Raw genomic sequence first — 25,688 nt, 5'->3', positions numbered from 1 at the left:
TTGGCACATGCTCCAGGAGCTTGATCTGATCTCTCCCCTCAATGTTTTTGTGTAGTGTGTGCATACTGGTGAGTGGAAGACACCAGTGTAGAAGAAAGTCATATCATGGTCAAAGTCTAGGCAGACCATCCCTAGATGGACTTAGGAGTGACTGGGAATCATCATACATACCTTTGCTCTTCCCTTGTTATGTATATCTCCTAATTTTTACAATAGTAGCATGAGGGCCTCCAGTATATGCCCTTTGGCTAGAATTTGATTCTGATAGTGCCATGGACTTTGCCTCTAGGGTCACGTTCAGATGGCCCTCGGTGTGACTCAGCTGTCCTCCTTTAGCCTGTGACACTGTGCTTGCCTAATCTCTGTGAGGTGCAGTTTCTACCTCTATAAGGACCACTGCTTAAAACAGCTGCCTTACTTGGTTGTTGAAGCAACATGGTTACACCTGTCAAGAACCTGCACTCAGAATCTTCATGTAGCTCCAGATCTCCTTCATCCTTCTGATTGCTTTATCCTTTCAAGAATATCATGCCATTCAAGGGCAATGCTTTGTGATAACATTTTATGCTTTTCCAGTCGCCCAACTCGGCTCCACTCTGCCATGTTGCCTGATTATCTTTCACCTCACATCATGGGTCACATCCTATGTCTCAGGAAGTATTGGCCTCTGAATCATAAACACAGAGGAAAGGAAGTAACAGTTGTTCAAGAATCTTAACTGTTTCAGTGGGACAAGATTTAATTAAATGACTTTTTGTTTGTTTGTTATCTTTTGTTTTGCTGGTTTTCTATTCAGTGGTCTATGTCTCCCAAGCAGTTCCTCTTTATTTACACTCTCTCCTCGGTTTCTCACAGGCTCTCCTTATGGTGCTGGTTCCCGGGTGGGTGTTTGTTCCCATCTACATCAAGGCAGGGGTGAGTATCCACACATCTACAAATGAGCATTCCAGAAGTAATCTCCAGAATGCTTTTCCTCACTAACATCTTTGGAGTGAAACTTAATACTCAACCTTCTCCTGGTCTACTGCTAAAAATATATGGGTGACAAAAATCCCATTCCTTTCCTGGAAGGGATCAGTGCAGAATGTGGCCTCAGACTAGTGAGAAATCTGTAAGACCCTGTGTCATGACCACTGTGGTCATCTTTACTTGGTGTGGGAATCTGAGTCTAGGACCACCCATGTGCTTTAAGAGATGCTCATCAGAAGGAATCACAAATGACCTGGCATTGCCCTGAGGGCCATCTCCTTTGTAGGCAGGCAAAGTCAGACCCCAGAATGCTAGAGAGAACATACAGAGGCTAAACATCACAAAGGCAGACCCCCAAAAAGCACTTATCACATATTCTATTGGCATGTGGTCCTTGGTATAGGCAAACTCATTTTGACAGAAAGAAGAACTGACTTTACCAGAGGCTGCTGAGAGTGAGAAAGAGAGAGACCCATCAAGTTCATTTTGGTTCACTTTACACCTGCTACTAAGAGCAGAGTGGAGCCTGGCCACCTTCTTGAGTCCCAGACCTACAGAGTACAGGTAACAAGTTTTTCATCTCCCTTACATGATTACAAACAAAGTCATCCCAATATCCCATATACATTTACATCTAAGTAGCTTATTGCAGATCAACAGAACATGAGCAGACAGAAAGCATCTTTTCATAGCCAACTCCCTTGCTGGCAGGCTGAATGCCGAAGTTACCAAGAAAGAATTCTACTGTATATCTATAAAATTAATCTTACAAGGAATCCTAAAGGAAACCTAAACTTTAGCACATAAAAGACAGTCAGCTGTACTTTAGATCTTCAGGGTGTATACCCATTTATCAATTGTATCTTATATCAGGAGATTGAGGGCAGGAATGGGTACAAGAAGTTAATCATCACTTTTGATCAACAATCAACCTTAAGAGTTGGGCTACTTTGTATTTCTTAACCTCAGCTACGTCTCCTTATGGACATTAGGTTGTTCTCTGTGGTTTTTTTCATCTCAAAGTTTATTGTTAAAACATCTGATCTAACTTGTAGTATTACAAGTCTTTGTTTCAGCCAAATGATGCACACCAAAAACTTGTAACTGTATTTTTTCATCATTAAGAGAATTAGAGCCAGTTTGGCTCCTGAGTAATTTCTGTTGTTCTCTTAATCATTAACCTGAGCGGTGATCTCAAGCAGCTCCTCAGGTGGAACTCATGGTCCTTAACTGTGAAACATATCCTTGTATTTACTTTTATTCATCAAGGCTCTGTATAAGCTAACTTTACTATTCTCAATTAGGCAGCACAGTCTAGGGAGGGAGTCATCGTCATAATAATTTGCAGGTAAAACTGCACAATAGAATGGGAAGTCTCCATGAGATAAGCACACTACATTACAGGCAGTGGGGAATTTCCCCACACCCAATTCAACCATGCCAGATATCAGAGAGAGACAGCAACAGCAAGCATGCAAAGGCACAGCAGAAGCAAAAGACATTACTGGGTCTGTGGTCTGGGGAGGTGGGGCTTGCCTACCTGAGAATTATCCACCAGGCAGTTGCCTCCTGGTGGGCTAACACCCTGAATCTCAATCATCACCTGTTGCCACCCCACTGTGGCTACTGGCAGTACCACATTTTTACCATCCATTTATTGGTTACAAGACATTGAAGTTGCTTCCCTTTCCTAGCTATTATGAATAGAGCAGCAGTGAACTTGGCTGAGCAAGCACCTGTGGAGTAGGATGTGGAGTCCTTTGGGAATATGCTAAGGAATGGTGTATCTGAGTCATATGATAGATTCATTTTTAACCCTTTGAGGGTTCTCCACACAGATACCATAGTGGCTGCACCAGTTTTCAATCCCATCAGCAGTGAATGAGGGTCCCCTTTCCTCTGCATCTCTTCCAGTGTTTGTTGTAGCTTGTCCTGTTTTTTTTTTTTTTCTTCCCATTTTGACTGGGGAAAGATGAAATATCAAAGTTACTTTGTTTTGCATTTCCTTAATTGCTAGAGACAATGAACATTCTTTGAGATATTTCTTACCCATCTTTTTCTTCTTTTGGGAACTCTGTTCAGGTCTAGATCCATTTTCTGAAAGGAGAATGGATTGCTTTTTTTATTCCTTTTTTTTTGTTTTGAGTTCTTTAAATATCCTGTCCTTTACATATATTAGTCCTCCATCAGATGTATAACTGGCAAAGATTCTCTCCCATTCTGTGGGCTTCCTCTTCATCCAGTTAGTTGTTTCTTTAGCTGTGCAGAAGGTTTTTAGTTTTCTGAGGTTCACTTGTCAATTGTTGGCCTTAATGGGCAAATGGAGCCCTAACCAGAAAGTTCTTTTCCTAAACTGATTATCATGTAGGGTACTGTAAGATGACTTGCTAAATTGTCCTATTAATAAAAAACATGGAGCCAGATATTGGAGTGAAAACTGAGAGATCAGAGGCATAGGACAAGCCACAGCCAACCTTACCTTACCAACTCCTCAGCCTCCAGAGAGAATTACTTCCTGTATACTCATGCCTTTATACCTTTCTGTATTCTGCAATCTTACTTCCTCTCTGCCCAGCTACATCACTTCCTCTTTCTGCCTAGCTCTATCACTTCCTGTCTGTCTGTACAGACCTTCAGACCTCTATGGTTAACTAGCACTGGGATTAAAGGCATGTGCCACCATGCCTGGCTCTGTTCCCAGTGTGGCCTTGAACTTACAGAGATCTGGATGAATTTCTGCCTTCTGAATGCTAGGATTAAAGGTGTGTTACCACTGCCTGACCTCTATATTTAATATAGTGGCTGGATTTTTCCTCTGATCTCCAGATAGGCTTTATTGGAGTGCACAAATAAAATATCAGGGTACTACCTACGTTTTCTTCTAGCAGTTTCAGTGTTTCACATTTAAGTCTTTGATCCATTTGGTGTGCAAGGTGATAGATACAGGTCTGGTTTCACTTCTACATATGGGCATCCAGTTTTCACAGCACCATTTGTTGAAGATATTTTATTTTCTCCAGCTCATGTTTTTGGCATCTTTGTCAAATATTAAATGGATGAAGTTACAGGTATCCATTTTTGGATCTTTTGTTCCATGGGTCTACATGTCTGTTTTTGTGTCAATATCATATTGTCTTTATTATTATGACTCTGTAATATATATTTTAATTTTTAAACAGTAGAAGGACATGAGTCCATCATAAATACCCATGGCATCATTTAATGATATCTTTCTGCAGATGTAAATAAACTATTTTTTTCTCTATAGTACATCTTAAGATCTGGAATTGTGATCAGGTAGAATTATGGTGTGAATCTGTGGGGTTTTGTTTGTTTTCTGGAAGGCCTTTCTTAATATTTCAATCTCCTCATTTGTTAGAGTCTGTTTAGGCTGCTGACTTCTTGGTTTAGTTTTGGTGGTTTGACTGAAACTAGAAATTTTTCCATTTATTTTAGGTTTTTCCAGATTAATGAAGTGCAGCTTTTATAAAATAAATTTATTTATTTATTTATTGTTGATTTATCCCTGCATCTCTGGGATGAAGCCCACTTGATCATGTTGAATGATCTTTTGATGTGTTCTCAGATTTGGTTTGCAAATATTTTAGTGAGAATTTATACATCTGTGTTCATAAGGCACTGTGTGGCGTGTGATCCAGTGGCTCTATAAATACTGAACGTGGTAGAAGAGCTCCAGCCTGGTAAGAGGATTTGGTTAAGACCTGCTTGGGGGAACCCGTTCCTTTAGATCTTTTTAGCTAATTGTTTCCCATCATGGCTTCATACTTGTAATCTCTCAGAGTTTTAACCCCATGTGATAGAAGTTTCTTACACTCCAGTAACCAACAAGAATTTCCACCACTTGTAACAGAGGTTTCAAATGCTTCTCCTTTCTCTGACTGATTTCCTCTTGGACTAGATTTCTTCTATGTTAGGTGTTTCTCAGCAAACAGAACTCAACAAGGACTTCCATGAATCTACTGATCAAGACTTCACATCAGTTACACATCTAATTTACTCTCTCTCCAGGATAACCCAACCCTCAAGGAATACTTTGCCTTTTTTTTTTTTCTTTTCATGTTATACTTTGGTCTTGTGTGCAAGGGTTTCCTGGTCACTCATGGTATTTCTTTGGGCCCTCTCCATACTGCCAAGAAACTTTCTATCTGGGGATCATTCATCACCAGCACCTTGTCAGACCCAAACAGTCACAGAGCCTGAAGCAGCAGAAGGTGATGGATGATTCTCAAAGCAGTGGAGGGCAATCCACTACCTCAGGACATCCAGCTATCCCAAAAGCCCCCTTTCCTATCCTCAAAAGTTAACTGATGCCCACTGAGTCAGCTGGAAGAAGTTTTGGGAGACACTACGCCCCCATTCTCATTCTGTCATTTTTATAATAAACGAAGAGTCTGGAATGTCAGAATTCCTAGCCACTCCCCCAGCTACATGACTGTACATGCACTGTCCAGTAACCAAGCAAGAGGCTTAGTCATCTCAGGACCTTATGTCCTGGTAATCTGTGCACTGCATGATCACATAATTTGCACACAGCATGATCATGCAATCTATACGCATGTGAAGCCTATCTATGTAAGCCCATATGTGCATGTGCAGGAGGAACCTATAAAAAGTGGGTTCCATCTATCCCTCCCCTCTCTTCCTGCATGACCTTTCTTTCCATAGGCCTAAACACCCCCCTCTGTTCCCTTCCCCTAATAAACTCTTATAATGGGTTTTGTCATACCTCATGGCTTTTCTCACATGGTAAACTGCACTGCTTAATGCATCATGCAGCATTGCTTAATAAATAACACCTCTGCCAACACAGCTGATCTAAAACTCTTCAATTTAGCCTCAGGAAAACTTTTCTGACAAGGGCAAAAACAGCCACATTCTTGGCCAAAATATCCTAAGAAAGCTCTCTAGGGCACATACTAACATTCTTCTCCTCTGAAACCTCTTGAGCAAGGCCCTCCCAGTACAAATCACACTCAACACCAGTGTCTTCCATGTTCCTACTGGTATGGCCTATTAAGCCCCACTTAACATGTTCAACTGTTTTTCTAATTCAAAGTCCCAAAGTCCCAAAGTCCGCATTCCTCCATACAGAAGCATGGTCAGGCCTATCATAACAATACCCCAGTCCCTGGTACCCAACTTCTGTCTTAGTTTGGGTTTTATTGCTATGAGGAGACACTGTGATCACAGCAACTCTTGTAAAGAAAAACATTTAACTGGGGCTGGCTTACAGTTTCAGAGGTTTAGTCTATTATCATCATGGCAGGAAGCACGGTGTTGTGCAGGTAGACATGGAGGCAGACATGGTGCAGGAGGAGGAGTTCAGAGTTCTACATCTTGAGCTGCAGGCAGCAGGTCTTCCAGTGATGGTAGGCACTGAGCCTGGGCTTGAGCTTCTGAGACCTCAAAGCCCACCCCCTAGTGACACACTTCCTCTAACAAAGTCACACCTATTCCAACAAGGCCACACCTCCTAATATTGCCACTCCCTAGGAGCACATGGGGGCCATTTTTATCCAAACTACCGTGGCAAGCCTTTACAGAGACCTTGAAAGAAGGAAGAAAACACAGCTGCTATGCATCCTAGTCTCTGCCAAAATGCTTATGTGAGACCTTGCTACATTGCCCAAGTAGCCCCCTCTTCCTCCACATCCAGGTCACCTATAGAAGTTTTAAGATAACCTTGAAGTTTTAAGATAACTGATAGAATGGTAAGTTATCAGGTATGGGGGGTGAAATAGCAGAAATCACATTTAGAAAGCCCTAGTATGCCGCTCTTGTCATTTGGTTCCTTCGAGCAGGGCCTCTGCCCAGTGTGTTAGCATAAATAAAACATGGGAATAAATAAATAATATAAATAAAAAAAATAGGGAAGCCTTAGAGTCCCATCCCTCTGTCAGGATCCCACAGCACCGTAGTCTTGATCTGTGATGTAAATTTCATCCAAATTATAAGCCCCAAAGAAATACAGGGCTTTGGAAACTTTGAAATAAAGAATTAGCCGGATTTTCAAGGGATAACTTTTTCACCATGGAGAATACTGTGTGCTTTAAAAGGAACCTTTTCTCAGCCCTTCCTCTGTTCTGCTCTGCTACCTTTTTGCACCTTCCCTCTTTGGCTCTCTTCCTCTCTCCCTAGTCTGCAGCTGAGCCTGTCCAGTCATGAATGTGCTGGCTTTTCCACCAACGAACACTCTGCTCATCACTCCCAGTTTGTACCCCATTCCTCACTTTTATCACTTACTCTTACACACTACCAAGTATATTGACTGCTGAAGGGGCCAAGGTCCCAAAACCTGGACACATGGGAAAAGTTTAAGGTCCATGTGTCCAAGATCATCTCTGATATTTTGCTCCATTTGCCTGAGGATTGATCATTAATCCCATGCCTACATAAAGATAGAAGTCATCTGTAGGAAGGAAACAGAACTGCCCGAAGCCATGGCTAGCACATTAAGTCCTGGTACTACAGCACAGACTGAAGAGGCTCCTGCAATGTCAGAGCGCATTCAAAATGCTGCTGACATCTCTGTTATTGTCATCTACTTCATAGTTGTGCTAGCTGTGGGACTGTGGGTATGTGGGAACCATGAAGACTTTTGGGTGGGCACCAGGCTCGGGGGACAGTGTCTTAGAATGGACGAGGTGTGTCATGGTAAACTGAGACAGCAATAGATTGTTACTAATGTCATTGTCTTTCTATAGGAACCATTTTCTGGTATGTGGTAGTGCTGGGTGGGCTCATTTTTAAGGCAACACAATTCCTTGAATAGAGGGAAGACTGAGAACAGCAGATTTACTCTGTTTACATCTCCAGCATATGGAAAAAAAAAGGGGGAAACATACTATCTCATTTTCTTTATTTCTCCTTATTGTTTGAATTTCTGACCTGGTGAGTTGGCCACTGAAATCGTTAGTGTTCTCTTCATTCATTTTTCAGTATTGAATTCTATGGTGCAAATATTCACCCAGCACAGCACAGCACCTCATACTGTTTTCGCAGCTCACAGTAAATGGTTGCTCTTCAGAGAGGATGGTTTCTTAACGTCCTCCTGGTCCTTGAATTCCACTGAGAATCGGTCCATGCAACAGTGCTGAAAATCCACTGCTGCTACACCCTGGCCCCTGGGTCTGGAGCACTGCACCTGCTGCTCTTTACCCCTCTCTCTTCCTCCTCCTCCCCACTCAGGCAATGGTGAGAAGCAACAGAGGCACTGTTGGAGGCTTCTTCCTGGCTGGTCGAGATGTGTCTTGGTGGCCGGTAAGTAAGAGATTTCTGGAGATAAATTCATTTATTCATTCATTCACTCATTCATTCTCTGTATTTACATTGGGAATATTAATCATAAATGATGTGCTGGTGGCTCCTTTCTGAAATCCTTGACTTCATGGTTATGGCTGATTTTAGGGAAACTGGAGTGCCACGAATTGAGAGGCTCAGCCTTGCCTTCAGGAGTCCTCAGTTGAGCTCTACTCATGTTCTTTCCTCAGGAGTATTATATCAAGAACCTTCTGCCTTGGCTTCTTACTGGCTCCACACACTCTTTCTTTGTTCCCAATCGTGAGCTAATTCTGCCCTGTGTCTGGGTTAGTTTCACTCTGCTTTTCTTTCAATGTCCAGATAAGTCCCTGATCATTCCAGCTCTGCCAGGTATTTCTGGCTAACTCTTATGTTGTATGTAGTCTCTCTGATAGTCTTTTGTACCCTTGTGATGGTGTTTATGGCCATCTTCTTCAACTCTTGCCTCTTGGGCATTTTCCTTTCTGTGTTTTAATGTGTATCTATTTTGGCTAGATTTCCATTGTAAGAGGCTGCATCTTTCTGACCCTAGGAAGTGTTAGACTTGGATTCTGTGTGTAGTTGGTTCTCAGGAAATGACTCTATCAAAAATCTGTTTTACTAATCTATATTGGTTGGAAGGAAACGGGGATTGGGAAATGACTTAGCTTGCTGCAAGTACAAAATAGACTTTCATTTTTGACAGGTTGTCAGACATTGCATACCCCAAAGCTGCAATGTATCTCAATTTCATCCAGTTAGCTGAATAGAAACAGTAATGTGTGGAGGACTGAAATTGTGGGAGTAGATACAGCACTCTAAAGTTCCCAAATACCAATTTTGCTGAATAAAGTTTGGTACTCATCCATGGCCTCTCATAAGACCACCCTTGGCATTTGAGGCTCAAGAACAGTAGATAACAACACAGAAAGGATGGTGACTAAAACGAATGTCCTAGGCTTGGAGGTTGGAGAGGAATTCCCTCCTTCTGGAGTATGAGGTCCTTAAGATTGGTTTAAATCATAAAACTCTTATGAGGGACTGGCAGTGGGCCAAAGAGGCTTATTTATTTAAATGTATATTGGCAGAAATATCAAAGTACTTCAAGGCAGTGCGCAAAAAGTTTTTCTGGGAGGCAAAATTGTAAGCATGTGAGGGCCCATGGGCTGTACAATCTTCAACAACACAGACCTGTCAATACAGCACAAAAGGTGCCCATAGTCAATGTGTTAAACCAGTGAGCTTGGTTATCTTCCAACAAAACCGCTTATGGAGAAGGAATTTACCTTTATTTTCACTTTCCCCAAAATATCACCACTCTTAAGGTTTTAAAGAGATTTAGCCATTCAAAATCCATAAGTCGCATCCTTCAACCTGTTGCGTTGATGAAGGGTTAGGTTTGCTCTGTGTCATGCAAGAATGCATCCTCACCAATAGGCAGGTGACCAGGAAAAACTTAGAAACTGTACAGTTAAATGATACCATAATTCAATGGACCTAAGAGCTGTCTACAGAAAATTCCACCCACACAGCAGCAGCCTGTGGGGCTTTCACCAAAACAGATCACAGAGGAGAATCCAAAGCCCGTCTTACCAACAACACATAGGCTATTCTAAAGAATCATAAGAATTCCACATACTGGAAAAATCTAAAAAAAAAAAAAAAAAAAAAAGATGAATTCTAGATAGATATAGCCTACCAAAACTAAAACAAGATGAAGTAAATCACTTAAGCAGAAATATGATTATTGTGGTTAGATGTTAAATTGGTATGAAGAGAAATTCAGATCCTATGAGACTAAGCAGTCAGTGGACCAATGAAGTCTTTAGGACTAGTCAAGTAGAAAAAAAAATGCTTTAGAGATTGGGTGGTTAGAGTTTCTCCTCCTCTTCCTCTTCCTCTTCCTCTTCCTCTTCCTCTTCCTCTTCCTCCTCCTCCTCCTCCTCCTCCTCCTCCTCCTCCTCCTCCTCCTCCTCCTCCTCCTCCTCCTCCTCCTCCAAAAGAGGTGTTTTGTGTAGCAGGAATTGTTAGGAGGTCAAACAAACCCAGGGCCTGGTATTGGGGTAGATGCTGAAAGATCAGAGAAGCAGAACAAGCCACAGCTACCTCACCTTGCCAATTACTCAGCTGATCCTGTTTCCTCAGACTGGAGGCCTCTGAGTCCTTATCTGAATGGATCTCAGCTGAACTGCTGCTCAAAAGCCTAAAAGCTTAACCGACACTAGTTCCTGGTTTTCCTGCCTTATATACCTTTCTGCTTTCCGCCATCACTTCCTGGGATTAAAGGCATGAGTCACCATGCCTGGATGTTTCCAGTGTGGCTTTAAACTCACAGAAATCTGGATGGATCTCTGCCTACCAAGTGATAGGATTAAAGGTGTGTGTGCCACCATTTCCTGGCCTCTATATCTAGTGGCTGTTCTGTTCTCTGACCCCAGATAAGTTTATTAGGGTGCCCAATATTTTGGGGAACACAATACCACCACCGTTTTGCTTTAAATTTTTTAAAAAATTTGAGACAGGGTCTCTGGAACTAATTCCTAGGCTGGCCTCTGACTCAGTTCTCCTGGCTCCACCAATCAAGTACTGGAATCAGAGGTATGCAGTGCTCTACATGGCAGAGCAACCTGCTGGTTTTTTTTTTTTTGTTTTTTTTTTTTGTTTTTTTTTTTTTGTGAAATAAGGTCTTAGTGTACAGCAGAGGCTAGCTTGAACTTGTGATACTTTTACTTCAGCCTCCCAGCTGCTAAGTTTTCATGTATGTGCCACCACACCTAGCATGCAAAGTAATTGTTTTACCCTATGTGTGCATGTGGAATTTGGTATGTGTGTGGATGCATGTCTGTATGTGTGTGGGTGTATGTGTGTATGAAGCTGTGCATTTGTATGTGTATACACTCATGTGGGGGCCTAAAGTTGACACTGTTTCTTCCTGGATCACTTTCCACTTCATTGGTTTAGACCAGTCTCTCCCTGAACCTGGAGCTCACCACTTCTAGCAAGAATCAGCTTGACCCAGAGATCCCCAGTTTCTACCCTTGAGTCCCGAGATTAAGGTTGCTGACACAGCTGCCTGGATTTACTGGGTTCTGGGGTCTTAAGTACAGTCCTCAACCTTGCCCCAAAAGTGCCTTATCCACTGGGCCATCTTGTAGCATGAATCTTAAAAAGTTCTTATTAATAAAATCTAACCCGAGGCCACGTATTGGGGTGAAATGCTGGAAGATCAGAGAGACAGAACAAGCCACAGCTTCCTCACCTGGCCAATTCCTCAGGTGGTCCTGTTTCCTCAGACTGGAAGCCTCTGAGTCCTCATATCTGAATGGCTCTCAGCTGTGCTGCTAGAAGCCTGAAAACTTAACCAGGCCAAATGCTTAACCAGCCAAAGTCTCTAGTTTCTGGTCCTCACACCTTATATACCTTTCTGCTTTCTACCACCACTCCCTGGGATTAAAGGCTCGCTTTCTGGGATTAAAGGCGTGAGTCACCATGCTTGGCTGTATCCTTGAACTCATGAATTTCTGCCTCTGGAATGCTAGGATTAAAGGCGTGTGCTATCACTGCCTATCTTAAGTATCTAGTGGCTTTTCTGTTCTCTGACCCCAGATAAGTTTATTAAAGTACACAATATTTGGGGGAACACAATACCACCACACTATCTCTCCAGTCCCTGTAAGGCAATCTTTAAAGGAAACCATTGGAGGGTACTTTTCATTGAAATTCAGTGATACACCCTATGTAAACATCTGGTTTTCTTCTGCCTCAGATAGTGTGTCTTTTGTTCAATAAAACAAAAGGACTCCTCTAAAATCTGTCTCTGTCTCTGTCTCTGTCTCTGTCTCTCTCTCTCTCTCTCTCTCTCTCTCACACACACACACACACACACACACACACACACACACACACACACACACACAATTTCAGACCCTGAACTGCAGTTGATAGAATCCTATCTAAAAGTGATTGAAACACAACACCCTCTGTTGTCAGTAACTCTATTTGGATCTTTTTAACTCCAGCCACACTCTTTCTTTTGCATTTCAGATGGGTGCCTCTCTCTTTGCCAGTAACATTGGCAGTAACCATTTTGTGGGCCTGGCTGGAACGGGAGCAGCTTCGGGGATTGCCATTGCAGCGGTGGAATGGAATGTGAGTGATGTCAAAAGATGTCCTATGACTCAACATCTGCTTTTACCTCCCCAGAACCAAATGAGCTCTTAATTTTCTCTCTCCTTCCTGGACACTATATTTCTAGGAATCAACTACATAAAATACAAAAGCAATGGTTCCCCCTTGGGAGAAGCTTCCAAATGACCTCAGTGGTGTAGAGAACATTGGGAGAGAATCTGCACAGCACACTGAGGGACCCTTTGGAATGATGTCCCTCGTAGACAATGGCAAGGACTTGGCACATGCTCCAGGAGCTTGATCTGATCTCTCCCCTCAATGTTTTTGTGTAGTGTGTGCATACTGGTGAGTGGAAGACACCAGTGTAGAAGAAAGTCATATCATGGTCAAAGTCTAGGCAGACCATCCCTACATGGACTTAGGAGTGACTGGGAATCATCATACATACCTTTGCTCTTCCCTTGTTATGTATATCTCCTAATTTTTACAATAGTGGCATGAGGGCCTCCAGTATATGCCCTTTGGCTAGACTTTGATTCTGATAGTGCCATGGACTTTGCCTCTAGAGTCACATTCAGATGGCCCTCGGTGTGACTCAGCTGTCCTCCTTTAGCCTGTGACACTGTGCTTGCCTAATCTCTATGAGGTGCAGTTTCTACCTCTATAAGGACCACTGCTTAAAACAGCTGCCTTACTTGGTTGTTGAAGCAACATGGTTACACCTGTCAAGAACCTGCACTCAGAATCTTCATGTAGCTCCAGATGTCCTTCATCCTTCTGATTGCTTTATCCTTTCAAGAATATTATGCCATTCAAGGGCGATGCTTTGTGATAACATTTTATGCTTTTCCAGTCGCCCAACTCGGCTCCACTCTGCCATGTTGCCTGATCATCTTTCATTTCACATCATGGGTCACATCCTATGTCTCAGGAAGTATTGGCCTCTGAATCATAAACACAGAGGAAAGGAAGTAACAGTTGTCCAAGGATCTCAACTGTTCAGTAGGACAAGATATAATGAAATGTCTTTTTCTGGTTTTCTACTCGTGGTCTATGTCTCCCAAGCAGTTCCTCTTTATTTACACTCTCTCCTCGGTTTCTTACAGGCCCTCCTTATGGTGCTAGTTCTCGGGTGGGTGTTTGTTCCCATCTACATCAAGGCAGGGGTGAGTATCCACATATCTACAAATGAGCATTCCAGAAGTAATATTCAGAATACTTTTCCTCACTAACATCTTTGGAGTGAAACTCAATATTCAACCTCCTGGTCTACTGCTAAAAATATATGGGTGACAAAAATCCCATTCCTTTTCTGGAAGGGATCAGTGTAGAATGTGGCCTCAGACTAATGAGAAATCTGTAAGGCCTGTGTCATGACCACTGTGGTCATCTTTACCTGGTTTGGGAACCTGAGTCTAGGACCACCCATGTGCTTTAAGAGACGCTCATCAGAAGGAATCAGAAATGACCTGGCATTACCCTGAGGGGCATCTCCTTTGTAGGCAGGAAAAGTCAGACCCCAGAGTGCTAGAGAAAACATACAGAAGCTAAACATCATGAAAGATCTTGCATTGTTTGGAGGTCAGTTAAAAAAAAAATAGAGCATTTGCAGGAAGTGTGGAAGGAGACTGAGGTAGGTTTACGTGTATGTGTGTGTGTGTGTGTGTGTGTGTGTGTGTGTGTGTGTGTGTGTGTGTGTGTGTGTTGGGGAGCAGTGTGTGGCAGGGATTCAATTGTGAAAGACATGCATCCTCTTACTTCTGGGAAGTGAGCATCATGGACCTTCAGAAACTTAAGGTTTATGACCAGATTCATGCTTTAATCCTAATGTTCTACTAGATCAGCTGAGAGGAGAATGAACTTGATTAAGTGACCTCTGGGTGGCAATTTAACAAAGACAGTACAAAATAAACCACACTTTCTTTTTTTTCCTTTTATTTTATTTCACAATACCATTTAGTTAAACCACACTTTCATAGGAAGGAAATAGATTGGAAAGGGGGATCTTCTTGGGACAGAGACAATAGGCTTAATGACAAATGAGAACTGAGGATGGCATTAGGTGTGGAACCTCCATTAGTGGAGCTGAGATTACAATGGGGTGATAAGGGGTGAACAGGGAAAGCAATGACTCCCCTTGGGAATGGGAATAGGTGCCTTTGGGGGGTATGTGTTAGTTAATTCCATGCATCTGTATTTTAGTTCATTCCATGCATCTGTGTTTTAGTTAGTTCCATGTATCTATGTTTTAGTTAATTCCATGTATCTATGTTTTAGTTAATTTCTTTCTTTCTTTTTTAAAATTTAATTAATTAATTAATTAAACTTATGAATGCCTGGCCTTAGCTTGGTTTGTTTCTAGCCAGCTTTTCTTTTTTTTTAATTAAATTTTTTTAAAAATTTATTTTACATATTAACCACAGATCTCTCCTCTCCCTCTTCCAAAAGGGTAAGTCCTCCCATGGAGGGGACAGCCAAACTTGGTACATTCAGTTGCAGTAAGACCAAGACCCTCCCCACTGCATCAAGGTTGAGCAAGGTGTTTGACCATAGGTAATGGGCTCTAGAAAACCTGCTCATATACCAGGGATAGATCCTGATCACATTGTCAGGGGCCCCTCAAACAGATCCAGCTACACAACTATCTCCTGTATGCAGAGGGTCTAGTCCAGTCCCATGCAGTTTCCACCACTGTCTGTCTAAAGTTAGTGAGTTCCTATGAGCTCGGTTCAGTTGTCTTTGAAGATTCCCTCAACATAATCTTGACTCCCCTTGCCCATATAGTCCCTCTTCCCTCTCTTTGACTGGACTCCTGGGGCTTGGCCTGGTGCTAGTTGTGGATCTCTGCATCTGATTCTATCAGTTACTAGATGAAGGTTATATGATGACAGGGAATTCACCAATCTGATTACCAGGGTAGGCCAGTTCAGGCACCCTCTCCACTATTGCTAGTAGTCTAACCTGGGGTCATCCTTGTGGGTTCCTGGGAATTTCCCTAGTACCAGGTTTCTCCCTTACCCCATAATATCTCCCTCTATCAAGATGTCTCTTTCATTGCTCTCCCACTCTGTCCCTCCACCAGCTTGACCATCCTGTTCCCTCATGTTCTCATCCCCCATCCCCTACCCTCTATCACTTCCCTCATCCCCAGTTTACTCACGGAGATCTCTTCTGTTTCCCCTTCCGAAGGTGATCTATGCATCCCTCTTAGGGTCCTCCTTGTTTCCTAGCTTCTCTGAAGTTTTGCGTTGTAGTCTGATTATCCTTTGCTTTACATCTAGTATTCACTTATGAGTGAGTACATAATCTTTTTTTTTTTTTTTGTCTTTCTGAGTCTAGGTTATATCACTCAGGGTGGTATTTTCTAGTTCCATTCATTTGCCTGCAGATTTCATGATGTCATTGTTTCTTACAGCTGAGTAATACTCCACTGTGTACATGTACCACATTTTCTTTATCTGTTCTTTGGTTGAGGGGCATCTAGATTGTTTCCAGGTTCTGGCAATTATGAATAATTCTGCTATGAACATAGTTGAGCAAGTGTCCTTATGGTATGATTAAGCATTCCTTGTGTATATGCCCAAGAGTGGTATCCTTGGGTCTTGAGGTAGATTAATTCCCACTTTTCTGAAAAGTTGCTATACTGATTTCCAAACTGGCTGTACAAGTTTGTATTCCCACCAACAGTGGAGGAATGTTCCCCTTGCTCAACATCCTCTCCAATGTAAGTTGTCATCAGTGTTTTTGATCTTTGCAATTCTGACAAGTGTAAGATGATATCTCAGAGTCATTTTGATTTGCATTTCCCTGATGACTAAGAGTGCTGAGCAATTCTTTAAATGTCTTTCAGCCACCTGAGATTCTTCTGTTGAGAATTCTCTGTTTAAATCTGTAGTCCATTTTTAAATAGGATCATTTAGTATTTTGCTGTCTAGTTTCTTGAGTTCTTTATATATTTTAGAGATCAGCCCTCTGTCAGATGTGGGGTTGGCGAAGATCTTTTCCCACTCTGTAGGCTGTTGTTTTGTCTTATTTTACTGTGTCCTTTGCCTTACAGAAGCTTCTCCGTTTCAGGAGGTCCCATTTATTAATTGTTGCTCTCAGTGTCTGTGCTACTAGTATTATATTTAGGAAGAGGTCTCCTGTGTCAATGCTTTCTAGGCTACTTCCTACTTTCTCCTCTATCAGGTTCAGTGTAGCTGGATTTATGTTGAGATCTTTGATCCACTTGGACTTGAGTTTTGTGCATAGTAATAGATATGGATCTATTTGCAATCTTCTACATGCTGACATCCAGTTATGCCAGCACCATTTGTTGAAGATGCTTTCTTTTTTCCATTGTATGGTCTTGGCTTCTTTGTAAAAATCAGGTGTTCATACATGTGTGGATTAACGTCAGGACCTTCAATTTGATTCCATTGGTCCACATACCAGTTTTTATGCCAATACCAAGCTGTTTTTTTTCTTATTTTTTAAATTACACTCATGATATTTATTAATTACACTCATGATATTAATCACACTTGTGGACCAAGCTATTTTTTTTATTACTATAGCTCTACAGTAGAGCTTGAAGTCAGGGATGGTGATGCCTCTAGAAGTTGCTTTATTGCAAAGGATTGTTTTAGCTATCCTAGTTTTTTTTTTTCTCATACAAAGTTGAATTTTGTTCTTTAGAGGCCTGTGAAGAATTGTGTTGGGATTTTGATTGCATTGAATCTGTAAATTGCTTTTGGTAAGATTGCCATTTTTATTATGTTGGTTCTACCTATCCATGAGCATGGGATATCTTTCCATTTTCTGATATCTTCTTTAATTTCTTTATTCAAGGACTTAAAATTCTTGTCATACAGGTATTTCACTTGTTTGGTTAGAGTTACCACCAAGGTATTTTATATTATTTGTGGCTATTGTAAAGGGTGATGTTTCTCTGATTTCTTTCTCAGCCCCTTTATCACTTGTATATATATATATATATATATATATATATATATATATATATATATATATATATATATATATATATAAATATATAGGAGGGCTACTGAGTTTTTGATTTAATCTTGTATCCTGCCACATTACTGAAAGTGTTTATCAGTTGTAGGAGTTCCCTGGTATAATTTTTGGGGTCACTCATGTATATTGTCATAGAATTTTCAAATAGTGAAAGTTTGACTTTTTCATTTTCAATTTGTATCCCCTTGTACTCCTTTTGTTGTCTTAATGCTCTAGCTAGAACTTCAAGTACTATATTGAATAGATATGGGGAGAGTAAACAGCCTTGTCACTGATTTTAGTGAAATCGCTTTGAGTTTCTCTCCATTTAGTTTGATGTTGGCTGGCAGCTTGCTGTAAATTGCCTTTATTATGTATAGGTATGTTCCTTATATTCCTGATCTCTCCAATACCTTTATCATGAAAGTATGTTGGATTTTTTGTCAAAGACTTTTTCAGCATCTAATGAAATGATCATGTGTTTTTTTTTCTTTCAGTTTGTTTATGTGATGGATTACATTGACAGATTTGCAGATGTTGAACCATCCCTGCATCTCTGAGATAAAGCCTACTTGATTATGGTGGATGATTTTTTTTGATGTGTTCTTGGATTTGGTTTGCCAGTATTTTATTGAGTATTTTTGCATCAATGTTTATGAGAAACATTGGTATGTAATTCTCTTTGTTGCATCTTTGTATGGCTTAGATATCAGGGTAATTGTAGCCTCATAGAAAGAGTTTGGCAATGTTCTTTCTGTTTCTATTGTGTGGAACAATTTGAGGAGTACTGGTATTAGCTCTTCTTTGAAATTATGGTAGAATTCTTTAGTGAAACCATCTGGCCCTTTTTGTTTGTTTGTTTGGGAGACTTTTAATGACTGCTTCTATTTCCAAAGGAACTATAGGTCTACTTAAATTGTTTATCTGGTCTTGATTTATTTTTATTTTTATTTATTTATTTATTTTTTTGGTTTTTTGAGACAGGGTTTCTCTGTGTAGCTGCGCCTTTCCTGGAACTCGCTTTGGAGACCAGGCTGGCCTCGAACTCACAGAGATCCACCTGCCTCTGCCTCCTGAGTGCTGGGATTAAAGGCGTGTGCCACCACCGTCCAGCCCTTGTCTTGATTTAATTTTTGGTATCCAGAAAATTGTCCATTTCTTTTAGATTTTCCAATTTTGTGGAGTACAGGATTTTGAAGTATGACCTGATGATTCTCTGAATTTCCTCATTGTTATTGTTATGTTTCCCTTTTTGTTTCTGATTTTGCTAATTTGGATATTCTCTCTCTGCCTTTTGGTTAGTTTGGATAAGAGTTTGTCTATCTTGTTGATTTTCTCAAAGAACCAACTCCTTGTTTCATTGATTCTTTATACCGTTCTCTTTGTTTCTGTTTTATTGATTTCAGCTCTCAATTTGATTATTTCCTGGTGTCTTCTCCTCCTGGGTGAGTTTGCTTCTTTTTGTTCTAGAGCTTTCAGGTGTGCTGTTAAGTCACTAGTGTGAACTTTCTCCAACTTCTGTATGTAGGCATTTAGAGCTATGAACTTTCCTCTTAGTACTGCTTTCATAGTGTCCCATAAGTTTGGGTATGTTGTGGATTCATTCTCATTGAGTTCTAGGAAGTCTTTAATTTCTTTATTTCTTCCTTGACCCAGTGGTGATTCAGTTGAGCATTATTCAGTTTCTATGAGTTTGTAGGCTTTCTGCAATTTGTGTTGTTGTTGAATTCTAACTTTAAGCCATGGTGGGCCACTAAAATACAGGAGGTTGTTCCATTTTCTTTTTTTTGTATCTGTTGAGATTTGCTTTATGACAGAGTGTGTGGTCAATTTTAGAGAAGGTTCTATGGGGTGCTGAGAAGAACACATATTCTTTTGTGTTTGGGTGAAATGTTCTGTAGATATCTATTAAGTCCATTTGAGTCATAATGTTTGTTAGTTCCCTTATTTCTCTGTTAAGTTTATATCTGGTAGACCTGTCCATTGGTGAGAGGGGGTGTTGAAGTTTCCCACTGCTAGTGTGTGGTGTTAGATGTGCAATTTAAACTTTAGTAATGTTTCTTTTAAAAATGTTGGTGCCCTTGTATTTGGGATATAAATGTTCAGAACTGAGACTTCATCTTGATGGATTTTTCCCATGATGAATATGTAACGTCCTCCTCAATCTCTTTTTATTAATTTTAGTTTGAAGTCTATTTTGTTAGATGTTAGGATAGCTACACCAGCTTGATCCTTAAGTCCATTTGACTGGAAAGACTTTTCCCAGCCCTTTACTCTGAGGTAGTGTCTGTCTTTGAAGTTGAGGTGTGTTTCTTGTATGCAACAAGAGGATGGATCCTGTTCATGTCCATTCTGTTAGCCTGTGTCTTTTTATAGGTAAATTGAGTCCATTAACATTAAGGGATATTAATGACCAGTGCTTGTTATTTTTTGGTGGTAGTGTTGTGTGTTTCCCTTCTTTGGAATTTGTTGGTGTGAGATTATCTATTGCCTGTGTTTTCATAGGTGCATCTAACTTCCTCAGGTTGACTTTTTCCTTCTAGTGCTTTCTGTAGCACTGGGTTTGTGGATAGGCATTGTTTAAATCTGGTTTTATCATGGAATATCTTATTTACTCTGTCTATGGTGATTGAGAGTTTTGCTGGGTATAATGGTCTGGGCTGGCATCTATGATCGCCTAGTTTGCATAACATCTTCCCAGGAACTTGTGGCTTTCAGAGTCTCCATTGAGATGTCAAATGTTATTCTGATGGGTCTGCCTTTATATGTTACTTGGCCTTTTTCCTTTGCAGCTCTTAATATTTTTTCTTTATTCTGTGTTTAATTATTTGGTCATTATGTGGTGAGGGGACTTTTTTGGGGTCTAGTCTATTTGGTGTTCTGCAAGTTTCTTGTATCTTTGTAGGCATTTCCTTCTTTAGGTTGGGAAAGTTTTCTTCTATGATTTTGTTGAATGTATTCTGTGTGCCTTTGAGTTGGTATTTTTCTCCTTCTTCTATACCTCTCAATCTTAGGTTTAGTCTTTTCATGGTGTCCCGGATTTCCTGGATGTTTTGTGATATGACTTTGTTGACTTTAATGTTTCTTTGACTGATAAATCTGTTTCCTCTATTGTATCTTCAATACCAGAGATTCTCTCTTCTGTCTCTTGTATTCTGTTGGTTATGCTTGTATCTGTAGTTCCTGTTCATTTACTCAGATTTTCCATTTCTAGCTCCATTCATTTATCTGCAAATTTCATTTTTTCCTAACAGCTCAGTAATATCCCATCGTGCAAATGTAATTCCTTTTCCTTATCCATCCACCAGTTGATGGACACCTAGGCTGTTTCCACATTCTGACTGTTATGAATAGAGAATCAATGAACATGATGAGCAAGATCTCTGTAGTAGGGTGTAGAAAAGAAGCCTTGATGTGTATACCCAAGAGTGGTCTAGATGGATTTTGAGATAGATCTAGTCCCAGATTCCTGAGGAACCACCACAAGGACTTCCATAGTGGCTGTAGTTTTGATTTGCATTTTTCCTGATGGCTTTGGGCACTGAACCTTTCATTCAGTGTTTCTCAGCCATTTGCGTTTTATCTTTTGAGAACTCCGCTTATTTCTGTCCCCCATTTTTACATTGGGTTATTTGTTTCTTTGATGTACAGTTTTAAAAATTCCTTATGTATTTTAGATACTAATTGTCTTTTAGATATGGACTTGGTAAAGGAATTTTCCCATTCTTTAGGCTGCTGCTTTGTCTGAATGACAGTGTCCTTTGCAGCACAGAAGCTTTTCTGTTTCCTGGGTCCCATTTATAAATTGTTGATCTTAGTGCTTGTGCTGTCTGCTTAGTTTTTGTCTGGACAATCTGTCTTCTGGTAAGAGTGGGGAATTGGTGTTACCCACTCTCACTGTGTTAAGGTCAATGCATGAGTTTTGATGTAGTAGTGTTTCTTTTATGAAATTGTGTGTCCTTGTGTTTGGGTATAAATGTTTGGTGCATTAATATTTTCTTGGCGGATTTTTCTTTTAATGAGTAGATAGTGTTCTTCCCTATCCTTGATTAGTCTTCACTTGAGGCTATTTTGTCTAATATTAAAATAGCTACACCAGATTGCTACTTGGTTCCATTTGCTTTCAATTACATTCATCATGCTTTTGCCCTAAGGTGGTTTCTGTCATTGATGGTTATTTATGTTTCTTGGATGCAGCAGGAAGATGGATCCTGTTTTCTAATCTAATCTGTTAGTCTGTGTCTTTAAAATGAGACAGTTAATATTGAGGGTTAGTGCTTATCAGTGTTTAATTCTTGTTATGTTGTTGCTTTTACTTCCTTTGGTCAACTGTTCTGGGATTATTTATTCCTTGTGTCCTCTTGGGTACAGCTAACCTTTATTTCAGGCTTGAAATTTTCCTTCTGGTGTCTTTTGTAGAGCTGTATCAGTGGACAAAAAAAAAGTGGTTAAATGTGTTTTTAGTGTATAATTTTTTCTTTCTCCTTTGATTGTGGGAGATAGTTTTCTCTGGGTCTAGTAGACTGAGCAGGCATCTTCAGTCTTATAGAACATCCATCTAAGCCTTTCTGGTTTTCAGAATCTCTGCTGAAAGGTCAGATGTTATTCTAATAGGTCTGCCTTTATGTGTGAATTGGTCTTTTCCTTTGGCAGCTTTTTTTTTTTTTAAAGAATTATTTATTATGTATACAGTGTTCTGCCTGCCTGCATGTATGCCTGCACACCAGAATAGGGCACCAGATCTCATTATAGATGGTTGTGAGCCACCATGTGGTCACTGGGAATTGAACTCAGGACCTCTGGAAGAGCAGCCAGTGCTCTTAACCATCTGAGTGAGCCATCTCTCCAGGCCCAGCTTTTGTCCTTTCTTTGTTCTGCACATTTAATGTTTTGATGATTATGGGTTGTGTAGAGTTTCTTTTCTGGCCCTGTATTTTTTGGTTCAGTGTGCCTCTTGCACCTTGTAGGCACCTCTTTCTTCTATTATTTGAAAATTCTTCTATTATTGAAAAGAATATTTTTTATGCCACTGACCTGGGTTTCTTCTCCTTCCTCTATTCCTACTATTCATAGATTTGGTCTTTTCATAGTATCCCAGGTTTCCTGGATATCTTTTGCCTGGATTTTTCTTTTTAGGTTGAACATTTTCTTTGACTGAGCTATCGGTTTCTCCTACCTTGTCTTCAAGATCTAATGTTTATCTTCCATTTCATTTAGTCTGTTGATATGGTTTTCCTCTGAGCTCTGTGTTTGCATTCCTGGATTTTCCATTTTGAGGTTTATTTCAGTTTGGCTCTTCTTTAGTAATTTTATTTCTTTGTTAAGTTCTGTTTCCATGTGTTGAATTGTTTTTATTATTTCATTCAACTGTTTGTGTTTTCATGGTCTTCATATGATATTTGTTCATATCCTTGTTAAGGTCCTTGAACAAATTCATAATCTCTGTTTTGAACCTATTGTCTTATGCTTCCAGTAGATTGCTTTTCTTGGGGAATTTTGCAATAGTGGTGCTGGCTTCTGGAACAGGAATGTTGTTTTGGTTGCTCCTGTTTGTGTTTTTGCACTGGGATTTAAGCATCTAAAGTTATGACAGTCATAGTATTTCTTGGTGTGGATATCTGGTCTTACTTTTTTTGAGTGGGTATTTGGTTATTTGGTTTCTGTTACTCCAATCTGACAGGTTGTTGACCAGCAGAGTGATGATCTGTTTTCAGTCTTGGGACCACTCTGGGTTTCAGGTTTCAGATTCTGACAGGTCCCACATCTGACATTTTGGTTGGAACTCTGAAGTCAGACTCTAAACAGTCCCAGATCAGGGCAATGGGTGGTGTGGGTAATAGTCTAGCAAGAAGGGGAAGGGGACTGGTGCTGGAAGTCTCTTCAGTAGGGCTTGGGGTCTGGCTCCACGGAGGACAGCAGAGGCAGAACTAGGGGTATCCTGGGTCCAACCACAAATGTCAGTGAGTCCCAAGGGGGTGGAGATGATCTGAACAGAAGGGTTGAGTTGGAAGGGTTAGAAATACCCTAGAGGGGCTAGAGGGACAAGGTAGACTAGCCTACCTTGTCAGATATGAGAGAGACAGAGACAGAGACAAAGAGAGAGACAGAGAGACACACACAGATTTACAGATAATAAAAAGGTATTTAAAACTATTTTTCAAAGGTCAATACATCTAGTAAATGTCAGGAAGCAATCATAAGATGATCTGCCTTAAATCCCCATGATGACTGTGATTCTACCATCTTTCCCACTTGATTATTCCCAAGACACCATACATAGTACTTAACTAACCATAGGTGTAGATGTAACCAACCGTCTTATTAAATAAGAGACATAGAACCAATGCAAAGAAGAAAGCCATGAGATCAGAGCTAAGAGCATTACCCGCCTGCTGCAGCTAGCCAAGAGACCTCTCTGAAAAAAGCCTACTTCCTGTGTGTTTGTCTTTATATAGTCTTTCTGTTCTGCCTTCTCATTGGTTGTAAACCCAAACACATGACTGTCTCATCACTGCCTGTTTGTATGACCCTCCAGGTCTTCTATGGTATTGAGATTAAAGGCGTGTGTCTTCAATGCTGGCTGTATCCTTGACCACACAGAGATCTACCTAGCTCTTCTACCAAGTGCTGGGATTAAAGGCGTGCACCACGAATGCCCAGCTCTGCTATGGCTTGTTATTAGCTCTGACCCCCAAGCAACTTTATTTATTAACATACAATTAAAATCACATTTCAGCACAAATAAAATACCACCATACATAGGTGCTCAGCAGACTTAGGCTCTGAGGTGAATTCCTTTGGATGTTTGTCTCTGCAGGTGATGACCATGCCAGAATACCTCAGGAAGCGGTTTGGTGGGAAACGGCTCCAGATCTACCTCTCAGTCCTCTCCCTCTTCATGATGGTGGCCATCCAAATCTCTGTGAGTTCAATGCCTCCCGACAGTGGAGCTGTCAGAGGTCACTTGATAGGATTGGGGTGACAAGGTCACAAGATGGGGTGTGTGCTTTCTCAACAACCTGGAGACTTAACTTCCTTGAAGCATCAGTGAGATAAAAGGGAGCTTTAGAGATGTTGTATCCATAGAGATATAGACCATCAAATCCTATGAGCCTTAAGAGTGTAAATCTGCTGTCAGTAAGGATATGAAAATTGGATATATATATATGTATATATACATACATATATGTATATGTAACATACACGTGTAATATACATATAAATGTATATGTAAAATACATATATAGTAAAACTTCTCTTTAATCAAGAGCTATTCAGCAATAGAGAGGGCACATCTTATGTCTTTCATAAGGCTGGAAGCAAAATGTACAGTCAGAGGAGCTAGGCAGGGTATAATGCCTTGCCAGTTTTTTGGTTTTTTTTTTTTTTCTTTTTTTTGTTGTTGTTGTTGTTCCTGGTAGTTTTTTTGTTTTTGTTATGTGCCTGTACATATATCTACTTGGTCTTTCTCTCTTGCCACTGTCAATAGCCTTTCTTTATTCTGTACATTTAGTCTTTTGGCTATTATATGACATGGGGAGTTTCTTTTCTCTTCCCATCTATTTGGTGTTCTTTACAAGTTTTGGACCTTGATACACTTATCTTTCTTCAGATTTAGGAAATTTTCTTCTGTGATTTGTTGAAAATATCTTCTGTGTTTTGATCTAAGGTTCTTCTCCTTCTTGTTTACCTATTATTCATAGGCTTGGTCTTTTATAGTTCACACATGTTCTGTTCTGGTTTTGCCTTTTCTTTCTTTTAATTTTACATTTTCTTTGACTGAGTGATCCATTTCCCCTACTTTGTCTTCAAGACTTGATATTCTTTCTTAATCCAATCTGTGTATGATACTTTCCTCTAAACTCTTTAATTATCTTACGAACTATTAGGTTTCCATATAACTTTTTAAAAAATGTATCAGCCGGGCGGTGGTGGCGCACGCCTTTAATCCCAGCACTCGGGAGGCAGAGCCAGGCGTATCTCTGTGAGTTCAAGGCCAGCCTGGGCTACCAAGTGAGTCCCAGGAAAGGCGCAAAGCTACACAGAGAAACCCTGTCTCGAAAAACCAAAAAAAAAAAAAAAATTGTATCCTTAGCATTGTCTAAATCTTCCTCCACCCTCTCTTTTTACACATCCCCCTCTTCTACTCTCCCTTCCACTGTTTGTCCCTGGTATTCCCTTTGCTTCTACCTTCATGTCCTAGGTGTCTCCACAAACAGTCTAAGAACACCAATCCAAAAATTAAAAGCTAGGATTCACATATGAGATAGGACATGTGGCATTTGTCTTCTGGGCTT

The 25,688-nt window shown here is 40.5% G+C and overlaps 1 protein-coding gene across 1 annotated transcript in view; it reads left to right on the top strand.

Annotated features, from left to right (window-relative positions):
* The first annotated feature begins 766 nt into the window (after positions 1-766).
* The window catches only part of LOC102902787 (solute carrier family 5 member 4B), a 73,090-nt gene continuing 48,168 nt past the window's right edge, over positions 767-25,688 (top strand). The window contains exons 1-5 of the mRNA XM_076558621.1: positions 767-915; positions 8,179-8,250; positions 12,313-12,417; positions 13,503-13,562; positions 24,209-24,313. Of these exons, the coding sequence (XP_076414736.1) occupies positions 865-915; positions 8,179-8,250; positions 12,313-12,417; positions 13,503-13,562; positions 24,209-24,313 (393 nt within the window). The 5' untranslated portion in view covers positions 767-864. The remainder of the gene's footprint in view (positions 916-8,178; positions 8,251-12,312; positions 12,418-13,502; positions 13,563-24,208; positions 24,314-25,688) is intronic.

This window comes from Peromyscus maniculatus, chromosome 21 (assembly GCF_049852395.1).
Source record: "Peromyscus maniculatus bairdii isolate BWxNUB_F1_BW_parent chromosome 21, HU_Pman_BW_mat_3.1, whole genome shotgun sequence".
Lineage (NCBI taxonomy): Eukaryota > Metazoa > Chordata > Mammalia > Rodentia > Cricetidae > Peromyscus > Peromyscus maniculatus.
Note: the sequence above shows the minus strand (reverse complement) of the source record. Positions and strands in the feature narration are given on the sequence as shown.